The sequence below is a fragment of the Struthio camelus genome, chromosome 15 (genome assembly GCF_040807025.1).
Source record: "Struthio camelus isolate bStrCam1 chromosome 15, bStrCam1.hap1, whole genome shotgun sequence".
In the NCBI taxonomy this organism is placed as follows: domain Eukaryota; kingdom Metazoa; phylum Chordata; class Aves; order Struthioniformes; family Struthionidae; genus Struthio; species Struthio camelus.
The window spans coordinates 21020652-21045070 of record NC_090956.1 but is presented as its reverse complement, the minus strand read 5'-3'; the positions used below and the strand labels follow the sequence as shown (position 1 = coordinate 21045070).

The 24419-nt window shown below is 49.1% G+C and overlaps 1 protein-coding gene across 2 annotated transcripts; it reads left to right on the top strand.

The window, feature by feature from the left end:
- Nucleotides 1–14390: 14390 nt before the first annotated feature.
- Nucleotides 14391–24371, top strand: VRK3 (VRK serine/threonine kinase 3). 2 transcript variants are annotated; one of them, XM_068908189.1, is made up of 13 exons: nucleotides 14431–14591; nucleotides 14676–14866; nucleotides 14975–15121; nucleotides 16728–16780; nucleotides 18771–18837; nucleotides 19734–19818; nucleotides 20302–20404; nucleotides 20745–20837; nucleotides 21221–21353; nucleotides 22195–22315; nucleotides 22634–22692; nucleotides 23119–23267; nucleotides 24006–24371. In XM_068908189.1, exons 1-12 carry the CDS (start codon nucleotides 14494–14496, stop codon nucleotides 23265–23267), a joined length of 1299 nt encoding a protein of 432 aa, XP_068764290.1. In that variant the 5' UTR covers nucleotides 14431–14493; the 3' UTR covers nucleotides 24006–24371. The 2 variants fall into 2 exon arrangements, with proteins under 2 accessions (XP_068764289.1, XP_068764290.1); XM_068908188.1 differs by lacking the exon at nucleotides 16728–16780 and having other exon boundaries at nucleotides 14391–14591; nucleotides 14975–15113.
- Nucleotides 24372–24419: the final 48 nt, after the last annotated feature.

The window sequence follows — 24419 nt, the reverse complement described above, 5'->3', positions numbered from 1 at the left end:
TTATCACAGCTCAGTGAGTTGCTATCCCTCAGCAGAGCTGCATGTATGCACACTTTGAAATGTGAATAATGCATATTAGCTGAGTGCAAGGATGGCGTGTGCCTTCCCAATAAGTATGGTCTAGCTGGAGGCTGGTAAACCAGAATTTTCTTAATTTGCTTTCCCCCATCACTTGTAAACATATTGCACAGCACCCACATGATGCTTGTATTCTACTGCAAACCCAAAATGAATCGCATGAGTGCAGCTCTCTTACCTTCAGGTTCGAACCCCATTGCTCACTGTAGTGTAGGCGAACACAGATCACATCTTAGGTGATGCTCACAGTAAGCTGCACTAGTTCATCTGTCGAAGTGCAGAGTTTTACTAGTAAAAACTCCCCTGCCCAAGGAATGAGAGTGGCTTGTAGACTTTAGTTTAAAAATGAACATTGGCACGGTGGAAATAGACACTGTACTAGTGGCATAACTGTCCTTTTGGGGTGCCAGGCTGTTCTAACATCAAAGTTTACGTTTGTACTTCAGTATACAACTAAGTGGAGACAAGGAGGCAGAGCTGAGAAAGAGTCCAGCCTTGGGATCCAATCCTGCTCAGAGCTGAGCTTCTTTGTCTGAAGTAACACAAGCAGGAGTCTGCAGACACTCACCAGGAGGTGGTTACAGCCCTCTGAAATAGGCTCTAGGCCAATCTAAAGTGTGTGTGGGGGGGGAGGATGAGCCAGGAGAGACCAGCAGCGTGATGCTGATGTTGAAGAATATCTGGGGCAGTCAGTGCCTTTGCAAGCCAAGCCCTCCAAGCTGGAGCCTCATGTAAGTCAGCATAGAGCCACCTCTGCTGCCTTCCCCACCCCTGTTCTGGCCCTGGTTTGACCCTCCCCAATTACTCCTACCTCATTTTTCCCCTTGACCTTCTCCATTGCGTCATTCAAGTTCTCTCTGTGCCTGGCTTTGAAAGAAAACAGAAAATTAGAGATATTGCAATGAGCCACAGTCAGTAGCATTTCTATGAAGCAGCTTCACACATGGGACTGGGAGCTTGCTCTAGTGATTTGTAAAGTGGTACACCCATGCTGGAGCAGAGAAGCAGATGAAACCCATAGGACATGGCAAAAAAAAAAAATGGCAGTAGGGTGTAAAGGTCAGGGGTCTGATTGGATTTTGAAACCTACTAACTACATTTTTGTTACCATTTGGTCACTTACTTGTTCTGGAGATCACCAGATCAAGCTGTTCATCACCACCTTCCCTTGAAGGCTGCCACCACATCCCCATTTCCCTGGGTCAGATTCCGGCCCAGTTACTCCTGGAGGGTAATTCCAGAGGCCAGCCCATCAAACCTAGCAGGGCAGCCATGAGGAGGCAGCTGCCAGCCTCTGATGCATTGCATGCAGCAACACCTTTTACTACTGGGCAATGCCAAGCTGTGCATTCCTGAACTGTGACTGTGACAGTCTGCAGGGGGGACCCCCAGGCTACCAGGCTAGGGGGGTTGAGGTCCCACTGTTCCCAGCCGAGGTAGAATGACCACCCTTAGCCTCTCCCCAGGGAGCTTCGTTTAGCTAATGATGGAGTGACAATGCAGCATCAAGCACAGCAACACGGGAACAAATGAGGCCGGGCCCTTCCCGCTCATCTGCCTCCCATAAAGTCTGCCTTTTCCTGATGGGTTTTGGAAGGTGTGGGATGATGGCTGCAGAAGAGGCTGGTGCCACACTATGGAGGGAACGCTTGCCAGGGGGCTGACAACGTGCTGCCTTCCTCCTCTGTCTGGTTCAGAAATCCTGGCATTGTGTGTCCCATACTTCGTTTCACGATGAAAGGCATTCAGGCAGCATCTCCCTTTGTCCCGCTCTCCCTTTGGATCATGTTTCCCTGGATAGATGCACCCCATCAGCAATGGGGTCAGAGACAAACAAGTACAGCCAAGTTCTGCTATACCATCTCCTATTTTATCCTAATCTCTTCCCACTTGATGCAATATTGGATGTGGCAAAAGGGAACTTTATTTATTACATCAGAGCGCCGCCTCCCAGGAAGAGGAACACTAGGATTTTGAGTTTCTAATTAGAGCAAGGGATCAGCTCGGACATCTGTGATTGGAAAGATGTTCACTTGAAGCAGCCTGGTGTGTGGAGCAAAAACTCCCCAGATTGCAGGTGGGCTGAGCTCAGGGGACTGCAGGACTCATTAAAGTATCTGCAATATCTCCTTGCTCCAGGAGGAGGCACTGCCATGCAACCTCCTGCCTAATGTTTAGGATGTTATCAACAACACAACATGAAGGATTTGCTAATGTTTAAGGGTGTGCTCACTTACAAATGCTTGGATCCTCCCTGGTTACATGCTCTATGTAGTAAGGCAGGATGGAGATAGAACCATTTGCCTTGGAAACACTGGCGACATAAAAGGAGAAGGGACAGGGGTTCCCATTTGATGTCATTGTAGGGAAAAATGTATGCTTATTACTTCCCAAGCAAGACACTGGCAGTTCCTGCAGCTCCAGTGTCCCTGGCACCGGGAACACCAAAGGGATGGTAAAGACGCTTGACTTCTCAGCATTGCCATGAGGGACAACTGCACAGGCTCTAGGGAGGAGAGGCTTTTCCTCTGTTCCTCCTGCTCCCCTGCCTGCATTCTTGCCATCTCCTAGCTAGAGATGGATACCCTAGCTCTTGTGGATATTTGTACCACTGTTTGGCAGGGGAGAGCTGGGAAGGGGAGTGAAAGGCAGAGGGCAGCTTGGGGGAAGTTGGCTGAACTAGGGCATCTAAGAAATGATATTGCTGCCTTGCCTGGGTGCAGGTGCTTGCTGGGGTAAGAACCCAGCTCTTTTCTCTCGGGGCTGGGATTCCCTCTTCCTTTCCCCTGCAAGGCATGCCTGCTCTGGTTTTGGCTGCCAGGTCAGGGTTTCCCAGCTCTCTGCCTGTGTTTACATGCTTCGCATGCAGCTCCAGTGTCTCCCTGACTCGGGGACCCCCCACAGCAGGGATGGCTGGCTATGCATCCCAAAACCATAGGCTCAACTACAGAGGCCTCATTGGGCTGCAGTCAGGGGAGACAGGAAGGGAGAAAGGACTCCCCTCGCAGTGCTCAGCCACAGGAAGATTTTCATTCGTGGCCTGCTGGGCTGGGAAGGTTAGGATGGGAGGAAATTTTTCATCCCATGCTGTTCTATGCAGGCACTGCTCTCCTTGAGATGGGATTTTTCTGGCAGAGGTCTGCAGGGAGCTGCTGTAAGCTCTGGCCCCGCTAACCTGCAAAGTGTCCTGGGAGCTGAGCAAGGGGCATCCTTGCCACCTTTGCCTGCATCCTCCTTCCCTGCCCTGCTACACTGCCATTCTCCAGCATGGTGAAGATGTGCCTGGCAGTATCTGTGGTTGGTGTTCTTCCACAGCTGCTAGAGCATCCAGGGCATGCTGTGATCAGAGAGGTGATGAATGCAGCTGGGAAGGCTTTTACTGCCCAGAAGGCAGCAACATACCACTTCAGCAACAACCAGATGGGCAGATCAGCTGTTTTCCTGGCATGGCACACTCCCAGGCAGCTCTCCTGTGGAAATGACTTGCACCGCTTGCAAGGGCTGAATGTGAACTGGCAATGTAGAGAGAAATGGCTCCTGAGACCTCTCCCATGACTCAGCCATCCTCTGTAGCACCACTGTGAGAGCTCACCCTCACCTTACTGCTGGATGAAAGGAAACAGCCTTATCTCATTAATAGCAATTTAAGAACTGGCAGCTTTGGGGGGCTCTGTAAAGATCAGCACTCTCAGATCTGTGCCAGCATATAAATCTGACAAGCCATGTGCTTGACTGATGGCTGCCATTCCGGGCAGACAGGGATGAGATAAGGGCGACATAATCAATTAGACACTGAGGAGATTCGTGAAGGGCATATCTAGTGCTCTTTCTGCTGCCACTCCTGCTGACTGCAGGTTTCTGCCTAGCACAGTAGCATATAACTTCCTCAACACATAAAGGCCAAATCCTGCAAGCTCCTGTTAATTGCAGAGGGAGCTGGATCATGCCCTAAAAGTTTAGCCAACTCCTTTCTCCAAGACCTCTTCCTGGAAGAGCGAATCCAGCCAGCTCTAAAGCTTTCAGTGGAGATGCAAACAGCAAATGACCTCTATCATGCACCCTCCCACCCTGTAGAAAGAGAGGAAGAGTGCAAGGAAGAGTGTTAAAATCTCACTTTAAACATTGCTTTAAAAGAAACTGAATGAACTGTAGTCAGTGTTGCCGGCTCAGTGCAGGTGGGCAGTTATACAGGTTACATTTAATTTTCTAAACCTAATAGAGTGCCTGTGTAGAAAAATTTTGTATAACCCTTACAGTTGCATAAAGGCAGGAAGAGGACTTCACCTGAGGCTGCTTCACCTTTTCCAATTTCCTTTCTCCATTAAGATATGGAGGCAGCTGACAGCATGTGAGAAAAGCAGCAGTTTCTGTCTCAGCACCAAAGGCTCCTGGGAAACTGCTGAGGAAAGAAACTGTTAACATCAGTCTTCCTGGTCAATTCAACAAGTGGGACAACCAGAAACCCAGGTAACTCTCTCTACTACTTAGCCAAAAATGAGATGCCAAAGGGACTGCAGTGGTGGGGCTGGAGGTAGCAGAGGGGCCAGCAGGTCTCTTAGGGCTGCTGAGTTAGCAGGGCTTTGCTGCAGCTGCTTCAACCACACTCATCGCATCTCAGAGCACAGTGTGGGTGTGTGGCAGTCAGACCCCGTTGCAAGCTGTTATTGTGGCCACGGCTCCCTGGCAGAGCCATGTTTGAAGGGCATAACGATGCCTGGATTTCTGTCCCTGAGCAGGAAACGAAGGTCACTCTTCTTTGCAGACCAGCCCCTTTTTTCCAAAAGTCATGTCCAATCTTTTGCAAACGGAGCTGGAAGGCAGCACTTTGGCATTTAAGTGCGTGCCCTGTTCAATAGTCTCACTGGTGTCAGTACTGAAGTCATGTTCAGAGACCTGGGAAGAGGAATGACACCTCCTCTGAGGGCCAGTTCCTATGAGGACATTGCCATGACCTCGGCCCTGATTCCTTTCATGGGTGGTGCTGGCGTTCCTGGTGTGGTTTCCTATGATCCTTGGGCATGAGGCTATCAGCCCATTGCCATTTGCATCTCCATACAGTTTTTGAGCTGAAATAAAATGCAGACCTAAGTGTATGCGATGAATATGAGCATCCCAGCCCCATGAGTAGGCAACAGCAGAGCCAGGGGGAGGGTTGAACCACAGCTAAAGTGGACAATTTCTTGGGGAGTTCATGTCCATGGAGACACCAGTGATATTGGGAGGGACAGATAAGGAGATCTGAATGCAAAACTTATGTTACTGGGAGAAGGGTAATGACTGGGAGTTCTGCAGGTGCATCTTCTGGTGGGTTCCCATTTCCACTGCAGGACTTGACAGAGAAATGGGGGCTGTGGTCTGTGACCATAGGGAAGAAAGGCTTAGACTTAGAAAAAATTAGGGAAACTTGCCAATAGAGGGAGCATCTCCAGGAAAGATGAGCTCTGTCTAAGCAGAAATAAAGCCAAACTGGTAGCCCTTAAAATGAAAACAATCATAGGAGGGCTTTAAAATCAAAGACAACGGGGTGTAGATCAGTGGACGGGGGAATGGAGAATCATTCAAAGGCAAATTCATAACTCCATCCCATCGATAAAGGAATGAGAGAAGTCAGTACAATTCAGAAATGAGACAGTGAGGAACACTCTCTACAGGTGAAGTCTCATTTATGTGGGACATTAGAACAACAGGCAGTCAAGTGCAGATCAAATGCACATGCTGCTCTACAGATGAGTGAGATCCCAGCTGAATGGAGTGAGCAGCCCGGTTTTAGATGAGGATAAAGCATGAGGGAAAACCCCAGGGATGCAGTGAAGGGAACAGCCCAGGAATGAGAATGGAGAAGAAGCTTGTGGAATGCTGGCATGTGAGATGGGCATTGAATCAAGCGAGAATTACATGCATCAGGAAGCAGCATGAATCCACAGGGAATGGACCGTGAAACATGGAGAATGAAAAGAAGAGGGTATTAAGACTATCATATAAACTGCCCAGTAAGGTTGGAGACAGTACCCCAAAATGCTAAGAAAGACTACAGGGCTGGGAGAGCAAGGAACCAGAGTATAGTGGAGACTTCAAGTAGTGAAATGTCACAGCAAATCCATTCTAAATGACTGCATCTTGAGACCCTAGTTAGAGAACCACAAGAAGAGGCATATCCTGAGCCAAAATTTGGGAAAATATTCTAGGAAGCATCATTACATGCTCCTCCATTGTTAATGGCAGGATCCTGGGCTAGACAGACCTTTAGTCTGACCTGGCATGGCTGGTCTTAGGCATGAGTTACTCTTGATTTAGCTCTCAGCAACAAACAGGACCTTGCTCACAGTGTTGCAGAAGAACCAGTCTGTCAGAGTAAGCATAATGTAGGATATTCAGCACTCTGGTAGGAACCCTCAAGCAATAAAGAGGGAGAAGTTAAGGATAAAAACCTCTATAGCTTCCTTATCTTTGCAAAAATGAACTACGTAAGAAACTTGCTAGAAGGACTGCAAATCAAATACAGAAGCAAAATACTTGCAAACGATAGGGAAATATCTAGCTAGTATGGATGTGTGCCACCTAGTAAAAGAGGTTCTACCCTGTGGAGACCCCAGAAGGATGGTTTAGCTACCTAAAATACAAATAATTAAATAAAATTAAAATTACAAAAATCTTCAAAAACTGACATGTTCTTTTCAAACAAGGAAAACAGCAAGATGCATAAACCCCAGCAAGTTAAAGACCACATTCAGATAGATGAAAAATATTTTGAGCATAATTTCCTTATTGCATAAAAATTAATAACAGTATATATTTTGCAAACACATCAAAAGCAGGAAGTCTGCTAGAAACCCACTGTGGCTGGCAGGGGACTGAAACAGTGCGTGCTCGGGGCAAAGCCCACATATGTTCTAACATCTGCAGCGGGAAGGAGGTACAAGGTGTCTAACTGTACCACGATACCTATGACATGACCTGATCTGACCTCCACAGCACTGTAAAAGCAGGTGGCAAATTTTTAGAGGAGGTTAATTTATAGAAAGGACTCCAAAGGGCTTCAAGAAACACTGGACTCTTATGTCTGATTTTGGTACTAGGAAAATTTGCTAAAAGCAGTAATTAAGAATGGAATCAGAAACCAAGTGGATAAATAAAATATATTGAGGCAATGTCAGCATGGCTTTGAGGAGGGAGGTTTTGCTAGAATTCCTTGGAGGATGTGAATAGTGGTGAATCATGTGATATATTAAACAACAATTTTCAAGAATCTTTGAAAAAAATCTCCCTCCAGAAGGTCTTCAGGGCATTAAGATGGGATGGAATAACAGTAAAGTATTGCTTATATATTAACTGGTTAAAAGTGAGGAGACAAAGGGCAGGAATAAATGCACAGGATCTGTGCCAGACCTGTGCTATTCATGCATAAAGGAGAACAGACTGTGCTGATGATACAAAGTGTTTCAGAGTGGTCAAACCTAAAGCTGACGATAAAGAATTGGGATCTCATGATGTCGAATGGCTGAGCAGTAAGACATCAAAGGTAATTCACAGAATCACAGAATCGTTTAGGTTGGAAGGGACCTCTGGAGATCATCTAGTCCAACCTCCCTGCTCAAGCAGGGTCCTCTAGAGCAGATTGCCCAGGATCACATCCAGACGGGTTTTGAATATCTCCAGCAAAGGAGACTCCACTACCCCTCTGGGCAACCTGTTCCAATGCTCTGTCACCCTCACAGTCAAGAAGTTTCTCCTCAGGTTCAGATGGAACTTCCTGTGGTTCAGTTTGTGCCCATTGCCTCTTGTCCTGTTGCTGGGCACCACGGAGAAGAGGCTGGCCTCATCCTCTTGACACTCCCCCTTCAGATACTTGTACACGTTGATGAGATCCCCTCTCAATCTTCTCTTCCCCAGGCTGAACAGGCCCAGCTCTTGCAGTCTTTCTTCAGAGGAGAGATGCTCCAGCCCTCTAATCATCTTGGTAGCCCTCCGCTGGACTCTCTCCAGCAGTGCCATGTCTCTCTTGGACTGGGGAGCCCAGAACTGGACACAGTACTCGAGGTGAGGCCTCCCCAGGGCTGAGGAGAGGGGCAGGATCACCTCCCTCCACCTGCTGGCAACACTCTGCCTAATGCACCCCGGGAGACCCTTGGCCTTCTTGGCCACAAGGGCACATTGCTGCCTCATGCTCAACCTTGTTGTCCACCAGGACTCCCAGGTCCTTCTCAGCAGAGCTACTTTCCAGCAGGTCGACCCCCAGCCTGTACTGCTGCATGGGATTATTTCCCCCTAGGTGCAGGACCTTGCACTTGCCCTTGTTGAACTTCAGGAGGTTCCTCTCCGCCCACCTCTCCAGCCTGTCCAGGTCCCTCTGAATGGCAGCACAGTCTTCTGGTGTGTTAGCCTCTCCTCCCAGTTTAGTATCCTCAGCAAACTTGCTGAGAGTGCACTCTGTCCCTTCCTCCAGGTCATCGATGAATACATTGAACAAGACTGGACCCAGGACTGACCCCTGGGGGACACCGCTAGCCACAGGCCTCCAACTTGACTCTGCGCCGTTCACCACAACCCTCTGAGCTCGGCCATCCAGCCAGTTCTCAATCCACCTCACTGTCCACTCATCCAACCCACGCTTCCTGAGCTTGCCTAGGAGGATGTGATGGGAGACAGTGTCCAAAGCCTTGCTCAAGTCCAGGTAGACAACATCCACTGCTCTCCCCTCATCTACCCAGCCAGTCATCCCATCAGAGAAGGCTATCAGATTGGTCAAGCATGATTTCCCTTTGGGGAATCCATGCTGACTACTCCCGATCACCTTCTTGTCCTCCACATGCTTAGTGATGACCTCCAGGAGGAGCTGTTCCATCCCCTTTCCAGGGATGGAGGTGAGGCTGACAGGCCTGTAGTTTCCTGGCTCCTCCTTCTTGCCCTTTTGGAAGACTGGGGTGACATTGGCCTTCTTCCAGTCCTCAGGCACCTCTCCTGATCTCCAGGACCTTTCCAAGAGGATGGAGAGTGGCCTAGCGATAACATCCGCCAGTCCCCTCAGCACTTGTGGGTTTTCCTATGAGGGCCCATGGATTTATGGATGTCAAGTTTGGACAAAAGATCTCTAACCTGATCCTCCTCCACCAAGGGAGAGTCTGCCTTTCTCCAGCCTTCCTCTCTTGTCTCCAAGGTCTGCAATTCCTCAGGACTGGCCTTAGCAGTGAAGACTGAAGCAAAGGCAGCATTCAATAACTCTGCCTTCTCTGTATCCTTCGTCACCAGGGCACCCACCCCATTCAGCAGTGGGCCCACGTTTTCCCTAGTCTTCCTTTTGCTAGTGATGTATTTGAAGAAGCCCTTCTGGTTGGCCTTGACATCCCTTGCCAGATTTCATTCCAAATGGGCCTTAGCCTTCCTTGTCGCATCCCTGCATACTCTGGCAACATCCCTGTATTCCTCCCAAGTGGCCTGTCCCCTTTTCCACATTCTGTACACTTCCTTCTTCTGCTGGAGTTTGGCCAGGAGTTCCTTGCTCATCCATGCAGGTCTCCTGCTGAATCCGCTTTGCTGGACTTCTTCCTCAGAGGGATGCACTGCTCTTGAGCCTGGAGGAAGTGATACTTGACTATTAACCAGCTTTCTTGGACCCCTCTTCCTTCTAGGGCCCTACCCCATGAGATTCCCCTAAGTAGGTCCCTCAAGAGGCCAAAGTTAGCTCTCCTCAAGTCCAGCGTTGCAAACCTACTCGTTGCCCTGCTCCCTCCTCGTAGGATCCTCAACTCCACCATCTCATGGTCACTGCAGCCAAGGCTGCCCCCAACCTTCACAGAGAAGGACCTGGGAGTCCTGGTGGACAACAAGGTTGAGCATGAGGCAGCAATGTGCCCTTGTGGCCAAGAAGGCCAAGGGTCTCCCGGGGTGCATTAGGCAGAGTGTTGCCAGCAGGTGGAGGGAGGTGATCCTGCCCCTCTCCTCAGCCCTGGGGAGGCCTCACCTGCGGTACTGTGTCCAGTTCTGGGCTCCCCAGTACAAGAGAGACATGGCACTCCTGGAGAGAGTCCAGCGGAGGGCTACCAAGATGATTAGAGGGCTGGAGCATCTCTCCTCTGAAGAAAGACTGCAAGAGCTGGGCCTGTTCAGCCTGGGGAAGAGAAGATTGAGAGGGGATCTCATCAACGTGTACAAGTATCTGAAGGGGGAGTGTCAAGAGGATGAGGCCAGCCTCTTCTCCGTGGTGCCCAGCAACAGGACAAGAGGCAATGGGCACAAACTGAACCACAGGAAGTTCCATCTGAACCTGAGGAGAAACTTCTTGACTGTGAGGGTGACAGAGCATTGGAACAGGTTGCCCAGAGAGGTAGTGGAGTCTCCTTCCCTGGAGACATTCAAAACCCGTCTGGATGTGATCCTGGGCAATCTGCTCTAGAGGACCCTGCTTGAGCAGGGAGGTTGGACTAGATGATCTCCAGAGGTCCCTTCCAACCTAAATGATTCTGTGATTCTGTGATCTCCAACTAGACCTTCTTTGTTTGTTAGTAATTCAACATAATTAAATTCAAGGCAAGGTACATGGGAAGAAATAACTCTATCCGTATGCTGCAATGGGCTCTAAATGAGCTATTATCATTTAGGAAAGAGATCCTGGAGTCACTGTGGGTAGTTCTCTCAGAATATCAGCACTGTGTTGGTTAAAAAAGCAAAAAACACATCAGGAAGGGATTGCTGGGATTGCTATACTTTGCATGCACAGTTACCATCGTCTCAAAAAGGATGGGGTAGGTGAGAGAGAAGGGTGAGGAAGATGAGCAGGGAGATGGAGTGGCATCCAAAAGGGGAGAGACTAAGCACACCCTTCAGCCTGGGAGGGAGCCATGGGTGAGGGATCTGGTAAGCGCTGCTAACACTGAGAAGGGAAAAAAGGAAGGAACTTTTTCCATTTCCTAGAACAGAGGCTTCAAGAACACCACAGGACCTGATCCAGTTTAAAATGACCGGAAAAAGTTTTGCAAACCATGCGTTACTACCTTGTGGACTCTGTTATGGAGGTTAGCAGGGCAGACCTCCTTCCTATAGAGGAAACAGGGCAGCGTATGGAGGGTTGGTTTCCTGGGACTATCACACTCCAGGAGCAGCTTCCAGCTCAGGATGTTTGCTAACCGTTGCTGGGTGTGGAAGGCAAAGGGAGAGATGCCCCTTTCCTGCTCTGACTTGGCCTTCAACTGGACCCAACTCTCCCCATCCTGGTGCTCAAGCGGGGAAGACTGGCACAGCATCCCCTTGCTCCCCCCTCGCCCCCACCTTAGTGCAGGCTGATGCAAGGACGCTGGCACAGGGCAGAGGAGGACTAAGCTTGGCATATTTCAGCCATCCCCAGGACTTTTGCTCAGAGACACCCCTGAATCTGCAACCCGGGGCACAGCTCCCCTCAGCTCCCAAGACAGGACCCCAACTTCCTCCAGCTGTGCCTAAAACGGAGCAGGGAGCAGGGATGTACACCTGGGACTGACACACAAACTTACACCCCAGCCCAAAACCCCAGCCTGATTTTCAACAAGTTAGGCAGGGATGAGGGAGTAAATTTCTGTTGAGCTGAGATCAGCCAGAAGGTGGCATTACCCACAAATGCAGTCCCCTACAGAGTAATGGCTCAGTGCATTGCTTGCCCTGTAGCATTGCTGATGCAAATTACTAGTTATGAAGTGGAGAAAATTGCTATCCATTTCCCCTTTCATCTACTTATTACAGACATCTTTTTTATTGCTAATTATTGCTTTTAATATGCCACTGACACAGGATGAGGGGGCTCCTCTTTTGTGATTCTAGCTTGGTGGCTCTCTGGAAATAAATTTTCTTTTCCCACATGTTTTTCTGTCTATCATTTGCCATCATCAGTTTTGCTTGGGGTTTAACTTTTTAAAGCACCCAGTAATTTTGTTAACGAATTGAGTATTCTCTACCCAAATTGAATGCAATCATGTCATGGTCATTGTTCCCTCAGCAACCACCAACAAAATTATAGACCAATTATCATGAATTATCACTGTTCTAAAAAAGTCAAAAAAATTAAACTTATAACTACAAAGCTTCAAAAATCATTGCTGAAAAAGCACATTCCCATCAGTGCAACTAGTTGTCAAAGTGGCTTTAGTAGATAAGCAAAGATCATTGAACTTGATTTAAAAACTAGAGGGCAAGAAAATACCACACGCAGGCCTGATAAAGGCATATTCAAACAAATGTGATGAAGGTGGACTACTTGTATTCTTTTCAAAAAATTTGAAGAGCTGCTTTTTTAACAAAGGAATTGCTATCTGTATCTGCACAGGGTGCAAGAATAGCTGGAACTGAAAAGAAGATTGTGCTGTCTGAGGATGACAATGAAAGTAAGCCAATCTAGCATACGCCTGCTGCCACCTACAATGCAGAAAAAATGAAATGATATGTAGAATCAATTCTGCCACTATGAATTTTATAGCCAGGAATGTAGGAACCCATCTAACCTGTTCTCTTGCTTCAGACAGTGCCCACATGCTTCAAAGAAAGATGGAAAAATCCCTGCAGCAGACTGCAAAAAGCCATCTTGTCATGCACTGAGCCTCCTAATTCCATTCAGCAGAGTTTGGCCTTTACTAGGACTACTTCACATGCTTAGTGTTACAGACGTGTTTCAGGGTTTTGAGGGACTGGGTGAGGGTTACCAGCCTGAGGCAGGATAAGGTCCATACGGAATACCTTTTCTGCAGGACAAGCATCTCACTAGCCCCCAGGATTTTGTGGTAGGTTCAAACATAGGATTGATACCCCATGCATTTTTCAACTTCTGTAGCTGCTCTTTGCATGAGCTACACAGCTAGGTCATTCCTGGGTCCCTGCTAAGCTCTTGTGAGAGTATCACTCAGCTCTTCATCATATTCAGTTTCTTCCTTATTTCTGTATGCATCCCACATATGCGGCATTCATATGGCTCATTGGGCTTTGAAAAGCAATTTAATTACACTTGAAATGATGTTTCTCTGGGACCAAAAAACCTCCAGGTTCCCTCTGCATGTTTCAGTTGCTCCATTCTGCTCCCCTGTGCAGATCTCAGGCACTGACACCTTCTTCCCAAGCAAAGTTCAGTCTCACCTCTTCAGAATGGAAAGGTGCAAGTCAGCCACGTTATTTTTACCTTAATATATTGGTGCCTGCTTGAGATGTATAGGCGTACAATATTCAGAGTGGATGGTCTAATTATTCCTCCTGGCACTGTGTAATCGATCAACTCTTGTATTTACTAACTTTTGAGACCCTGTTTTGTAGTCCTACGATCTATTTTAAGTAGCTTTCTCATGTTGTTTCTTAAATAACAAACAAACAAACACCAAAACAGCAGTAATGAAAACAGACCACCGCTTGTTCCAAAGCAAGGGCCTGAGAAAACTTCTCCATAAGACAGTGATGCTTGTTCTTATTGGGGCCGGACAGCAGTTCTTTCCTCCCTCTCTGCCTTGGGTCTGTTGAGGACAGCCTGCCCATCTCCCATACCTCTGGCCGTGCTCAGCCTGGCTGTCCCAGGGGCAGCTCCCAGTGCCCAGTGCTCCTTCTCTCTCCCAGAGGCCCTGTGCCCAGCTGGCAGGCTCTGCAGAAGGGTCCAAGAGCTGCTGTGCTGAGAGGGGAGGCGGGGGGCTCCCTCCGGAGAGGCCGCTCATGCTTCGGGGCACACGGGGAGTGCTCAGCCGGGGGCAGGCAGCCAGAGCTGCACGTCAACAGGTGAACCAAAACGGCAATGCCACCGTCACGATGGGAAATCTCCTTTCCTTCCCGGACAGGGCTGACACCTTCTGAGGGGTCGCGGCCTGGATCTGGCAGCCGAGGCCCTGCAGGCCCCCGTGCAGCGCCATCGGAGGCCGCGGCGCCGGCAGGAGCAGCCTCCCGAGGCCCGGGCTCGCCGTGCAGCAGCCGCCGTCCTCGACCCGCTGCCCGACCCAGGCGACTTCCCCAGTCGCTCTGGAAGCTGGGCGCGCTGCGAGAGGGGCGACCGTTCCTGCCACGGCACGAGAGCGGCTCTTCGGCCCTGCCCTAACGCAGGACGCTCTCAAGCCCCCCCCACCCCAGCTGCCGGCTTTTCCGGCCAGCGGAAAGGCGAAGGCGGGCGGGCGGCCAGGGGCCCTCTGCGCGCCGCGCCGCGCGTGGCCCCCGGCTCTGGCGGCACTCGAAGACTCCGGTGCCCGGCGGTGCCTGCCGCTGGCGAGCTGACGTCACACGCCCCCCTCCCAGGAGGACCCTCCCTCCAGAGGGACCTGCCACCGAGCCGGCAGCAGGAACGGGCCGCACCAGCTCCCACCGCGGACGGCCAATCGCGGCGGGAGGGCGGGCGGGCGCGCATGCGCGGGCAGAGCGCTTGCCGGTGGCGAGGGCGTTGGCGCAGGCGCAGGGGCAGGCGCGGCTGTGGGGCTGCGGCAAGGGCGCAAGATGGCGGGCCGCGGGGGGCGGGGGCGGGGGCGGCGCGGGTCGGCGACGGGGGGCGCGACGCTGGGGCCGCCTGTGGCGGGCTGCGCGTGCCCCACCAGGTGGGTGAGGGCTAGCGGGCGGGAGAGAGAAGGCGGCGCTGCCGCCGCTGCCCGCTGACGGCTGCTGCCTGTCCGTCTCCGCAGGATGACTCGGTTCTGCCCGCAGTGCGGACGCGGCGTGGAGCCGGCCTTCAAGTTCTGCCCGGGCTGCGGGGAGAAGCTGCCGCCGCGGGAGGAGGCGCCGGCCCTGGCTGTCCGGGCGGAGGCGGCGGCGGAGCCAACGCCGGAGCCAGTGCGGCGGCGGCCGGGCCCGAGCCCCGCGGCCGCCGGCAGGGGTGAGCGCGGGGGCAGCGGGCGGGCGGGGCCGAGGCCGGGTCGGTGTCGGCGCGCTTCCTCTGCGCGGCGGCACGGACTCCTCCAGCCCGTCTGCCCTCCCTCCCCAGCGAGGAGCGGTTCCTGGTCCCCCCGGAAAGCTCGGAGCGCCTCGGTGGCGCCTCTCCCGGAGAACCAGGTCCTGACGGACCACAGCAAGAAGCGATGGAGGCTGGTGAAGCTCCTGGACCGGGGCGGCTGCGGGCTGATGTACGAAGGTGCCGTGGGGCCCTGCGCAGCGGTTGGGTGGACAGGAAGCCGAAAGCGGGCCTTTATTTCTTGTCCTCCCCCCCCCCCCCAAAAAAAAAAAAAAAAAAAAACTTAGGGAAAGTCGAGCGAGGAGAAGGAAGGGTTGCGCTTGGAAGGTGTGGGGACTGTCAGAAGGTGGCCTCAGCTCTAGCGCTTGCAGCCCTGGCTCTTTTCAGAGGTCAGGCTGAGGGAAGCGGCAGCAGAGCCACAGGGATGGGGCTGCCCTTGCCTTTCAGTTTGGGGGCAGTCACACCAGGCGTGCATGTCTTAGAAGTTCACAGCGGTTGTCCATTTTTGATGGGAGCTGTCTGGAATGTCACCCGTCCCTAAACCCAACAGAATCTGCTGTGAATAGATGTGGTGTGGAGGCAGCAGCACTCTGCATGCGTTCTCTGAGATACCGGTGGCAGAGGCTGGCCTGCACCATTTGAGTGGCGAGCACTCATACGTTCGGTTTGAACCTCTTGGAGACTTAAGAATGTAGGTGCTAGCTTTAACATAAGATCATGTTGACAGTGGGAGTCTCCGTTATTTACGGAATCATTTACCTGAATCATTAGCTCTTCCTCTTCTTGGATTTAGGTTCAAAACCTAAATGTTACCAACACAGTACTATAGGAGTTCCTGTATTGTAGATATTGTCAATATTTACAGAACGTCACTTCAGGATTCTCAGCCAGTTTCAGGACTGAAAGAAACAAGCTAAATCATCTAGGCCACCTCTTAGCTGTTTAGTGGCTGCTGATCTTTTCTCTCCAGTCTAGTCCTCAACTTCCAAAGGAAAGATTTTGAACTTATTCTCCCTTGTTAACCTGAAAGCACTATTCCAATATTTTTTACCATCAGTAAGCTTTGCCTGATACTTGGCCTGAGTTTTTTTTTTTTACTTACTTATCTTAATGCCCAGCCTTCGTTACGCAACAGCATGCGTCATAAAAAGCTGTGATATTAGAAAAAGAGAAAATCAAAATAGTTATTACAGTAGAGGGCATTTTTTGTAGAACCACCTTCTGGATGGTGAGCAGCAGATGATTTGTGTATAGCAATGAGTCCAAGAGCAGGAGAAGCGAGACTACTCCAAGGCCCCATAATGGGTGCAAATGTTTTTGGAGGAAGAAGACCACATGTAACTTTAGCATCCATGCAGAGTAGAAGGGATTGTGGCACGTCTCTTATAGAGACTTGAAAAACTGTAAAGTAAGCTGGAGTGAATTCTCAGCAAATGAATTTGAGGTACTTCTGAGATTCTACTAATGATTTGTTCTTTACATACCATCTTCAAAATACCCCCATACTGTAGCCATGCCTAGATGCTTCTGTGATTTAAGCAGAACTGCACTTGAAGCATGTCAGGGGTACTGTGCTTCTGGAGTAAGGTAAGAATTATTTTATAGTAATGTGAGAAGATGCCCCTGCAGTGGATGCTTTCCCAAAGTCCAAGAGAAAGAAGCAGAGGATAAGTAAAAGTCAGTTGCACAGGCTGTGTTTAGTGGTGCTGTTTTTTTTAAGCAACTAACACTGCAAGTACCTTTTTTTCTGTGCTCCTGTAATCACGTTTGTTCCATCCTTCCACAGCACAGTCAGCATCTGGAACCTGTCCTCAAAAGCAAAGATACTCCCTGAAACTTGTGAGTTTTGATCTGTGCGGGTGAGGAATAGTGTTGAGTATACTGTGTCTAGGACCTGACCCATCTGGCCTGTATGACTAGAAGTGTCAGAGGAATTCAGAGAAGGTGATTACAGAGGCCCCCCTCTAGCTTGAAGAAGTGCTGTCTCATGGAGTATGCACTTAACTTCACTGCCTTCATCACTGTCAGTACGTTTTCTTAGAGAAATAAGGGAAAGAACACCAGAGCTTAGAAGATCAGTACAGCTCCCTGGGAGTCTTTAGCTTGGATTTTGGTAGAAGTTGGTTCTACCAATGAAGATATCAATAAAATAGATATGAAGATTAAAAAAAAAAAAAGGGTTACCTTGTAGACCCACTAGGCTGTCAGTAATCTCCAAAACCTCTAAGGGTATAAGGTAGAGTTCTTGTTTCATATATGTAGTATAAAGAGAATTGAGATGTCTGACCTGCTTTCTTCATATATGTCAAGTGTGCATATATCCTGAAGTCTGAGAGAACTGGAGGTGTTAAAATTTGATGGCTATGCTGAGGTAGTGCTGATGAACCAGCGTTGAGAGATTCCCTGTAATGCCAGAACACATCAATAAATCACATGGTGATTAAAGTTCTGAGCCACCTTCCTAGATGCTTGCCAATGACTTGAGCTCTCCAGAAATGTGTTGTTTTCCGTAATATCTGTTCTGCTATTGGAATTCAGCTGACCTGTTTTCAGTAATGCACAAATCAGAGCAGAAAGACTGTTTTCTCTTGTCTGCTCTGGCCCTTGGGGGTCGCCCATGTCTGGGAAAACCAATGATGACTAATGGTTCTGTGGGGAATCTAGATGTGCCCATTCTTGCAGGCATTTGAAAAATCACTTTCCTGTTTTATCAGAGAAGAACCATTTAAGAGGATGGAGAAAGAATACAGTGTTAATGAGAGGGGACAGTTTAAAATCTGCAAAAGTAGAACCAGCAGGTGGGAAACTGTAACTAGCTCTGTACATAACACTCCCAACTGCTATATTTTGCGACTCTGGCATCATGTGGCATTTTGCTCAGAGATCGGTTGCCTGCACCAGCCCTTGCAGTTACAAAGGACTATAGGACATAGTATGGCACACAGCAGCATTTGATTCCTGGGTTTGGTGGTTCAGATTGCTGGTACTGAGAAAGCACAGCTCTTTGTGGCTCACCAGGCAAGATGTGTAATAAAATTTTCTCTGCATCGTGGTCGTTTCTGTTGTCTGGAGACCGTTGCTCTTTAGCAACCCTGGCCGGTTGTGGGTGGGGCTGATATCAAACCAGCCAGGATATAAAATTGCTGCCTCCTCCCATGCAAAAGAGCATCTGTCCTAAGTTAACTTGTAGTATCCTGAGTACGTATGCGTACACTCACACTCTATATGCATTTCAGGTTGCTGGGTAACGGCAGTAAAAAGGCAGTAACATGGGTATAAAAAGATGGATTCTAAGAGTTCAACACATTACCCAGCACTTAGGAAATGTCATGAATACAGCCTTTCTTACTAATCTTTTGCTTTCTGACAGTTAAAATAAAGAGGGATAGCTCCTTGTTGGAACTTGCATGTTGGTAGGAAAAACTTCATCCATGCTGTGGATAGAAAAGTTGCCTCTGGCTCCTTTTCACAGCTTCAGGATTAGAGCTTGTTCCAGTTTGCTAGATGATCTGTATTGTCTAGGTGATCTGAACCCACAGAGAACTCTTTAAGTGGTAGGGCTTGAAATGTCTATCTTGAGATGGCTGCTTCCTTGTTTCGTGCTGATGCTGCAAGTTTGTGGTTGTTAGATGCAGCATTAGACAGTGAACCAAAAGACCTGAGCTCTGCTCCCAGCTCTGTTGCTGACCTGTTGCTTGATTTTTGGGTTTGTTGCTTTCTTCTTTAAAATGCATAGTGAAGAGCTTGTAGCAGTCTAGCCCACGACTCCCTTTCTAGCAAAGAAGCGTGTAGCTTAAGTAACGTACCTTAATCTCTGTGCTCCTTTTAGGATGTAAAAGATGGCAAGATCTACAATGAACAGAACTTCTTCCAGCGAGCTGCAAAGAAAGCTACAGGTTGGTGCTCGTCGTAAGGGTGAGGACTGTGCTGCGTGGTAGGAGATATTGGCATCCCTCTCACATAAGCTATGAGACTTTCTCAGAATCCAGGCTTGAATAAACTAATCCACTGCTTGGTCTGTGCCAGAGAGCGCTGAGCAGCTTAGTCAGGTGCCTGCCTCTCCCAAGAGTGTCTAGGTGTCTAGGTCTAGGTTGGACAGCATGATATTGACATTGAAGCGCTTCTCGAAGCTCTGTTGCCCTACCCATACATTTTATCTTGGTCTCCTGTTTAACCCTGCAGCCTGACCTGCCTTGGTTCCCTGGTCTCTTCTGTGCCCCATACATGAGCATTTCTGTCAGCTGCTGTCTGGCATGTACTTCATTGATCCAAAAATCCGGGGTGTGGACAAGCTGACCACAGTACATGGGCAGGTGTTTGGATAGGGGTGATGGAGGAATTCATGTCAAACCCCAAAAGCAGACTTCTGGAAAGACCTTAATCTTAAGTCCTTCCCAACCCTAATGTGTATAACTTGCTTCAATCTCTCTCTCTCTTGCTCTCTCTCTCTCTCTCTCTCTGCCCCCCCTCCCCCTTTCCCTCCTCCCCTCCCATTCTTGTTTTACCTAGCCCCTGAACAACCACATGCCTTAGCCTACTCTGGTATTCCCAGCATCCTTTTTGTCTCTTATTCTTGCTCTGTAGTGCTATGTGCATTGACGTGCCGATAGCCCAAACGTTAGGCTGGTATTTATAGTCAAGAACGAGTATGAGATGATGGGCTTCTGGTTGTGAGCTGCCCAGAGCAGAGCATGCCTTTGGAGAAAGGAAATGCAGTTCTGACCTAGCCCCTCTGTTCTTGAGCTCCTCAGCAGCGTCTGCACTGCTCTGTCGTCTTCTCTTCCCCTTCTAGTGGAGAAATGGAAGAAGCTGCATTCTGTGCCATTGCTGGGTATCCCTGACTGCGTTGGCTTTGGACTCCATGGAGATAACTATCGGTGAGGTGGCTCTGTGCAATGCACAGCTGAGTTCTTTTGCCCGTGGCTTCCTTCCTTGCCCATCTTCCTGGGCTTTCCCTCTTCTGACTTTGCTGTCTGGTATTCCATTCTTCACTGTCCCCTGAGCTCGTAACCTCGTGTACTCATTTCTCATTTCCTAACAAGTGGTCTTCCTCTGTCATTGCTCTCTTTCCTTCAGTCCTTGTGTTGCTGGTGAAGTCATGGCTTTTGCTGCTTCCACTCAGGCCAGGGGACATCACTGACCTTTCAATTTAACATAAAAGGAAGGCTGTATTTGTGCAATATGGGATCAGCATGCCTTCTTTGTAAGGAGATTCTGTTGTCAAAAGTGAGGGAATTTGTGCCCAGGTTAACTTGGAGTTGAAGAGGGGTTTGTTCCAGGCAGATTGTTTGATGAGTGTCTGTTGCAGGACTACCAAATCCAGTAGGTACAAGTTAGTGTGAAGTCTTTGTCTCTTGTAGGTTTCTGGTGTTCCCTGATTTAGGGCGAACCCTTCAGTCCATCCTGGATGATGGCTTAAACCTACTGAGGGAGAAGGCAGCTTTTCAGATTGCAGTCCGGCTGGTATGTAGAGAACTTATCCTTTCTAAGAAACTTGTTCAGAAAAGGCCTGTAACTTTCTCCCTGACCTTCTAAAGGTGTTAACAGATCATCAATGGGTTGGCTGAGATCTTTTAAGTAGTGTCTCTTGAGCCTGTTAATATGTAACCTTGAGGGAATTTAGGGTAAGGAGAACAAGAGAAACCTTTGACACTTGAAAATTAGAGACTATCACACATGGTGCTTGTGAGCTCCTCGACACAGCTGCCAAGAGCAGAGAAAGAGTGGTCAAGATCAGTGCCAGCCAGGATGCTGACGGAATCTGTGTGATTCTCATGTGCTTGTCTCCTCTATTTACTCCTAGCTAGACTGCCTGGAGTTCATTCATGAAAATGAGTATGTGCATGGGGACATCGCAGCTGAGAACATCTATGTGAACCCAGCTGACCTCACAGAGGTAGGGAGCAAGAAGAGAAGGAACGGTGCTGGGAGCAAAGGACAGTGAAGGTGGGCTCACAAAGGAGGATAGGGCAGCACTCAAATGGGAAGAAGGGTGCCTGCTCCTGGGCAGGGGGAGCAGTGCAGCCCATGTAGCACTCAAGCAGGTGCTATGTGCAGGATTGCAAGGTACGTGGTAAGCAGACTTCACACCTGAAGGAACGTTCATGATGCCTCAGATGCCATCGTGCGTCTGGCATGAGGAGCAATGACTTTCCCCTGAAGGGAAGTTTTAGGCTCCTTCCTGGAGATCTCTCTGGAGAAGGCAGAGTGAAGGTACAGTCTCTGGACTTGGCCCCAAGCAGGAGCACTTAGATTTTGCATGTTCTTGACGCCTTCTAGGTGACCCTAGCGGGCTATTGCTTTGCGTTCCGTTACTGCCCAGGAGGGAAGCATGTGGCTCAGCGTGAAGGCAGTAGGACTCCTCATGAAGGCACAATAGAGTTTATCAGCCTAGACAGCCACAAGGGAGCAGGTGAGTCTATTGTCTTTGACATAAACTAGCAAAGCTTGTCTAGAACTACTTACTGTGGTAATGCTGTCTGGAACTAAGCCTCCCTGCTGGCATTTCTGTTATTGCTGCTTTCCAGGCATTTACACGCACCTGGAAAACAGTTCCTCTTTGGGCTATTTCCTCTTACCTCTCCCTGGGCCACTGGTGGGGGACTTGCTAGGTAACTCAGCAACTGCTGCAAGAGGTAGAGGGATGCTCCTGTTCCATCTGGAGCCCTGGCTACTACAGGTGTGTGAGGAATACAAACAGGGCTGCTTTATGCAGGCGTAGCAGGAATCTGTTCTAAGCCGGCCTGGATCCCTGCCCAAAACAGACTTGCAGCAGGCTCAGCTCTCATCTTAAACCAGCAAGAGCTGGAAAGGCATTTAAATGCGCCTGTACCTCTCCTGTTTGGGGTGGGACTGTTTTCTCTCAGCGTTCTTTCTGGGCAAATGTTCCTTCAGGGGCTGGCGGGGGAGTTCCTCAACTGTGTGATTTAGCAGGCTCCCAGAAGTATTGTTACTATGCTCTTGCATTGCTTTCTGTTCTTCAGACTTGCACCCCTTTATGAGGTTGCCTGTGTTTTACAGAAGGGGAACCTAAAATAGAGACTTCCAAGGCTGTGCAGTGAGCACTGAGCTATGGAGAGAACCTAGGAACTGCCTGTGCAGCCAGCAGGAAGTGTTCCCTTTCCACTAGGAAGGGGTTCCTCAGGCCTTGTGCTTACTTGGGCTGGAATCCCTACTCTTCTGTGGAGGAGAGGCACTAACCTGGGCCTCTTCTGGAATGGCTCCCAAACTCTATTTTTCACACTTCCCATCAGGACCATCTCGTCGGAGTGACTTGGAATCTCTGGGCTATTGTCTCCTAAAATGGCTCTGTGGTTTCTTGCCTTGGTCTGATGAGCTGACCAAAATAGAAACTGTGGTGGAGAAGAAGGAAAGGTAAGAGAAATCATAAACTCTTTCGGGGAATGCTCAGAGCAAAGCAGTGAGAGGATTTCTGACTGAAGGGAGATCACTCGGTGACAGTATGCTATTGGGATGCAGGTAAATCCATTCCCACTGTAAAGGCTGACTCTGGAAGCAGTTGGCCAAAATTTTTGTCTCTGGCTGAAAGGGTGTTTGAACCCCAATTTCTCCTCCACTCAGAACTTGGCCATCTGAGTTCAGCTTTTTTTTGTCCCTACTACCAAAGGCATGCTGTTCAAGTCTCTGCTCTATTGTTTACTGTCTGACAGCACTCTGCATTGATTATTCCAGGTACAAGGGGGATGTGACCAGCCTCCTCCGACTGTGCTTCAGGCAGAAATTGATTCCAGGTATGTGCATGTTCTCTGTGACTGTGGAACTTGGGAAGGGAGGACTGACTACACCTAAAGCTAGAACCTTCTGTGCTGTGGTATGCTAGTCCGGGATGGCTTCCGGTAGTGGTGAAGCATGACATAGACTGGTTGGCAGGCTCCTTGTGTGAAAGAATTCCTTGTTTTGCTGTAAAGCAAAGTGAAACAAGGAGGGTTGATGCTTGTTATCTGTATTCATGAGACTTGCTGGAAGGCAAGGTGTTCTTGTGGCTTGAAAAATGCAGGATTTAGGACTAGGGGTCTTTTCTACATCCTGTCTTTGAGCTTCATGATATTGGTCTTTGGTTTTGTTTTCTTCTCTGCAACTGGCCAAGGCAGGTGATCTGTCTACTGGGAAAGCCCATTGTAAAGATAATTGGGGTTGCTGCGTTCCTTGTTTTGCAGATGCCCTGCAGAGCTACCTGCAGGAAATAACAGCACTAGATTATGAGGAGAAGCCTGACTATGAAGCCCTACGGCAGCTCTTGAAGAAGCCACTGGAGAAGATGAGAGCTTCAGCTTATGACTCGTTGGACCTCAAGGTGGTGCCCTAAGTAAGTGCCAGTAGTTTAGAGTGCAGCAGCACAATGCACTTCCCCCTGACCCCCATACACATAGCTGTGCTAATGGGAGGGCGTAAGCAGCACAGCATTGCTGCCCTGCTCCAGTTCCTGTTCATATGCCCTGCGGGTAGCATCTATGCGTTCCAGAGCAGAGGGAGTGAAAACAGAGCAGGGCTTTCTGTGAACTCTTTCCAGGTGAGACTTGGGGGCTCCTCTTACTGTCAAGGGGAGTCCCTGCCTTTCAGAGCTCCTTATTCTTAAAGAGACTAGTCCAGTGCTACACAAGGCCAGGCTTAGCCTATGTCACAGCATCTACTTCTCCAGATTTTTCTGGAAATACTCAACACTTGCCTTCTCCCTCCAGGGGCAATAAAGGTTGAACAGTCTGCAAAGGTAGAGAGAGAGATGCTTTAAAAAAAAAAAAAAAAAAGCAGACTGTGGGAACATTGATCCTTAGAAAATAACAGCCAAGGGCCTGGTTTTCTGCTTTTCCTTTGTAGCTCTACTGGGCACAATTGCTCAGTTGGGTTTTTGAAGGCAGTCCTTGTGAGGTTAGCCACTGAGGCTTGATACACAGACAAATCTATTTCTAGTCTAGAGCCGCATCAGCTAAAGCTAGTGGGTAAAAGTAGCAGCCCAGTCACACTGAGCTAACGCCTCAATTCTTTCCCAGAAATAGGAGAGAATTAAACAAACTGATTAATGTTCTTATTTTGTGCCTTTTTTCAGATCAAGAAAGTTTGCACAGGAAAAGAGAGTCAATTCAAAGCTTTCTGCACTGTGAGGCCTTTCTAGGAGACACATTTAACTTTTTAACCTACCTGTTTTAGAATTGAGAGAGGTTTTTATAAGTGGTGTTCTCTGACTTTAATGTGACCTAACACTGACTCTTGAGCCACTGCTAACAAGTTCCAGCTAATGTGAAGACACTCCTGCATGGCAAGTCTTTGTAAGCAGTAGCTAGGCAGCTACCTGGAGAACTACAATGTAGCCACAAGGAAAGGGCCAAGCTTGGCCCTGAGTACCTAAATCAGGGACTTTCTGTAACTACACAGGCAGTATACCTTGTTTTGTAATAAACTTGGTGGACAAGCACTCAAGTCTCCCTTGATTAGTAACATCCTCAAGGCCTTTCTGCAGTTT

Bases quoted from the DNA above. Each gene is read 5' to 3' on its own strand.
- VRK3 (XM_068908188.1), top strand. From the start codon at position 14,406: ATGCGCGGGCAGAGCGCTTGCCGGTGGCGAGGGCGTTGGCGCAGGCGC. The intron at 20,405-20,744 runs GTATGTAGAGAA...ATTTACTCCTAG, and splicing joins TTCAGATTGCAGTCCGGCTG to CTAGACTGCCTGGAGTTCAT. The intron at 22,693-23,118 runs GTATGTGCATGT...CTTGTTTTGCAG, and splicing joins CAGGCAGAAATTGATTCCAG to ATGCCCTGCAGAGCTACCTG.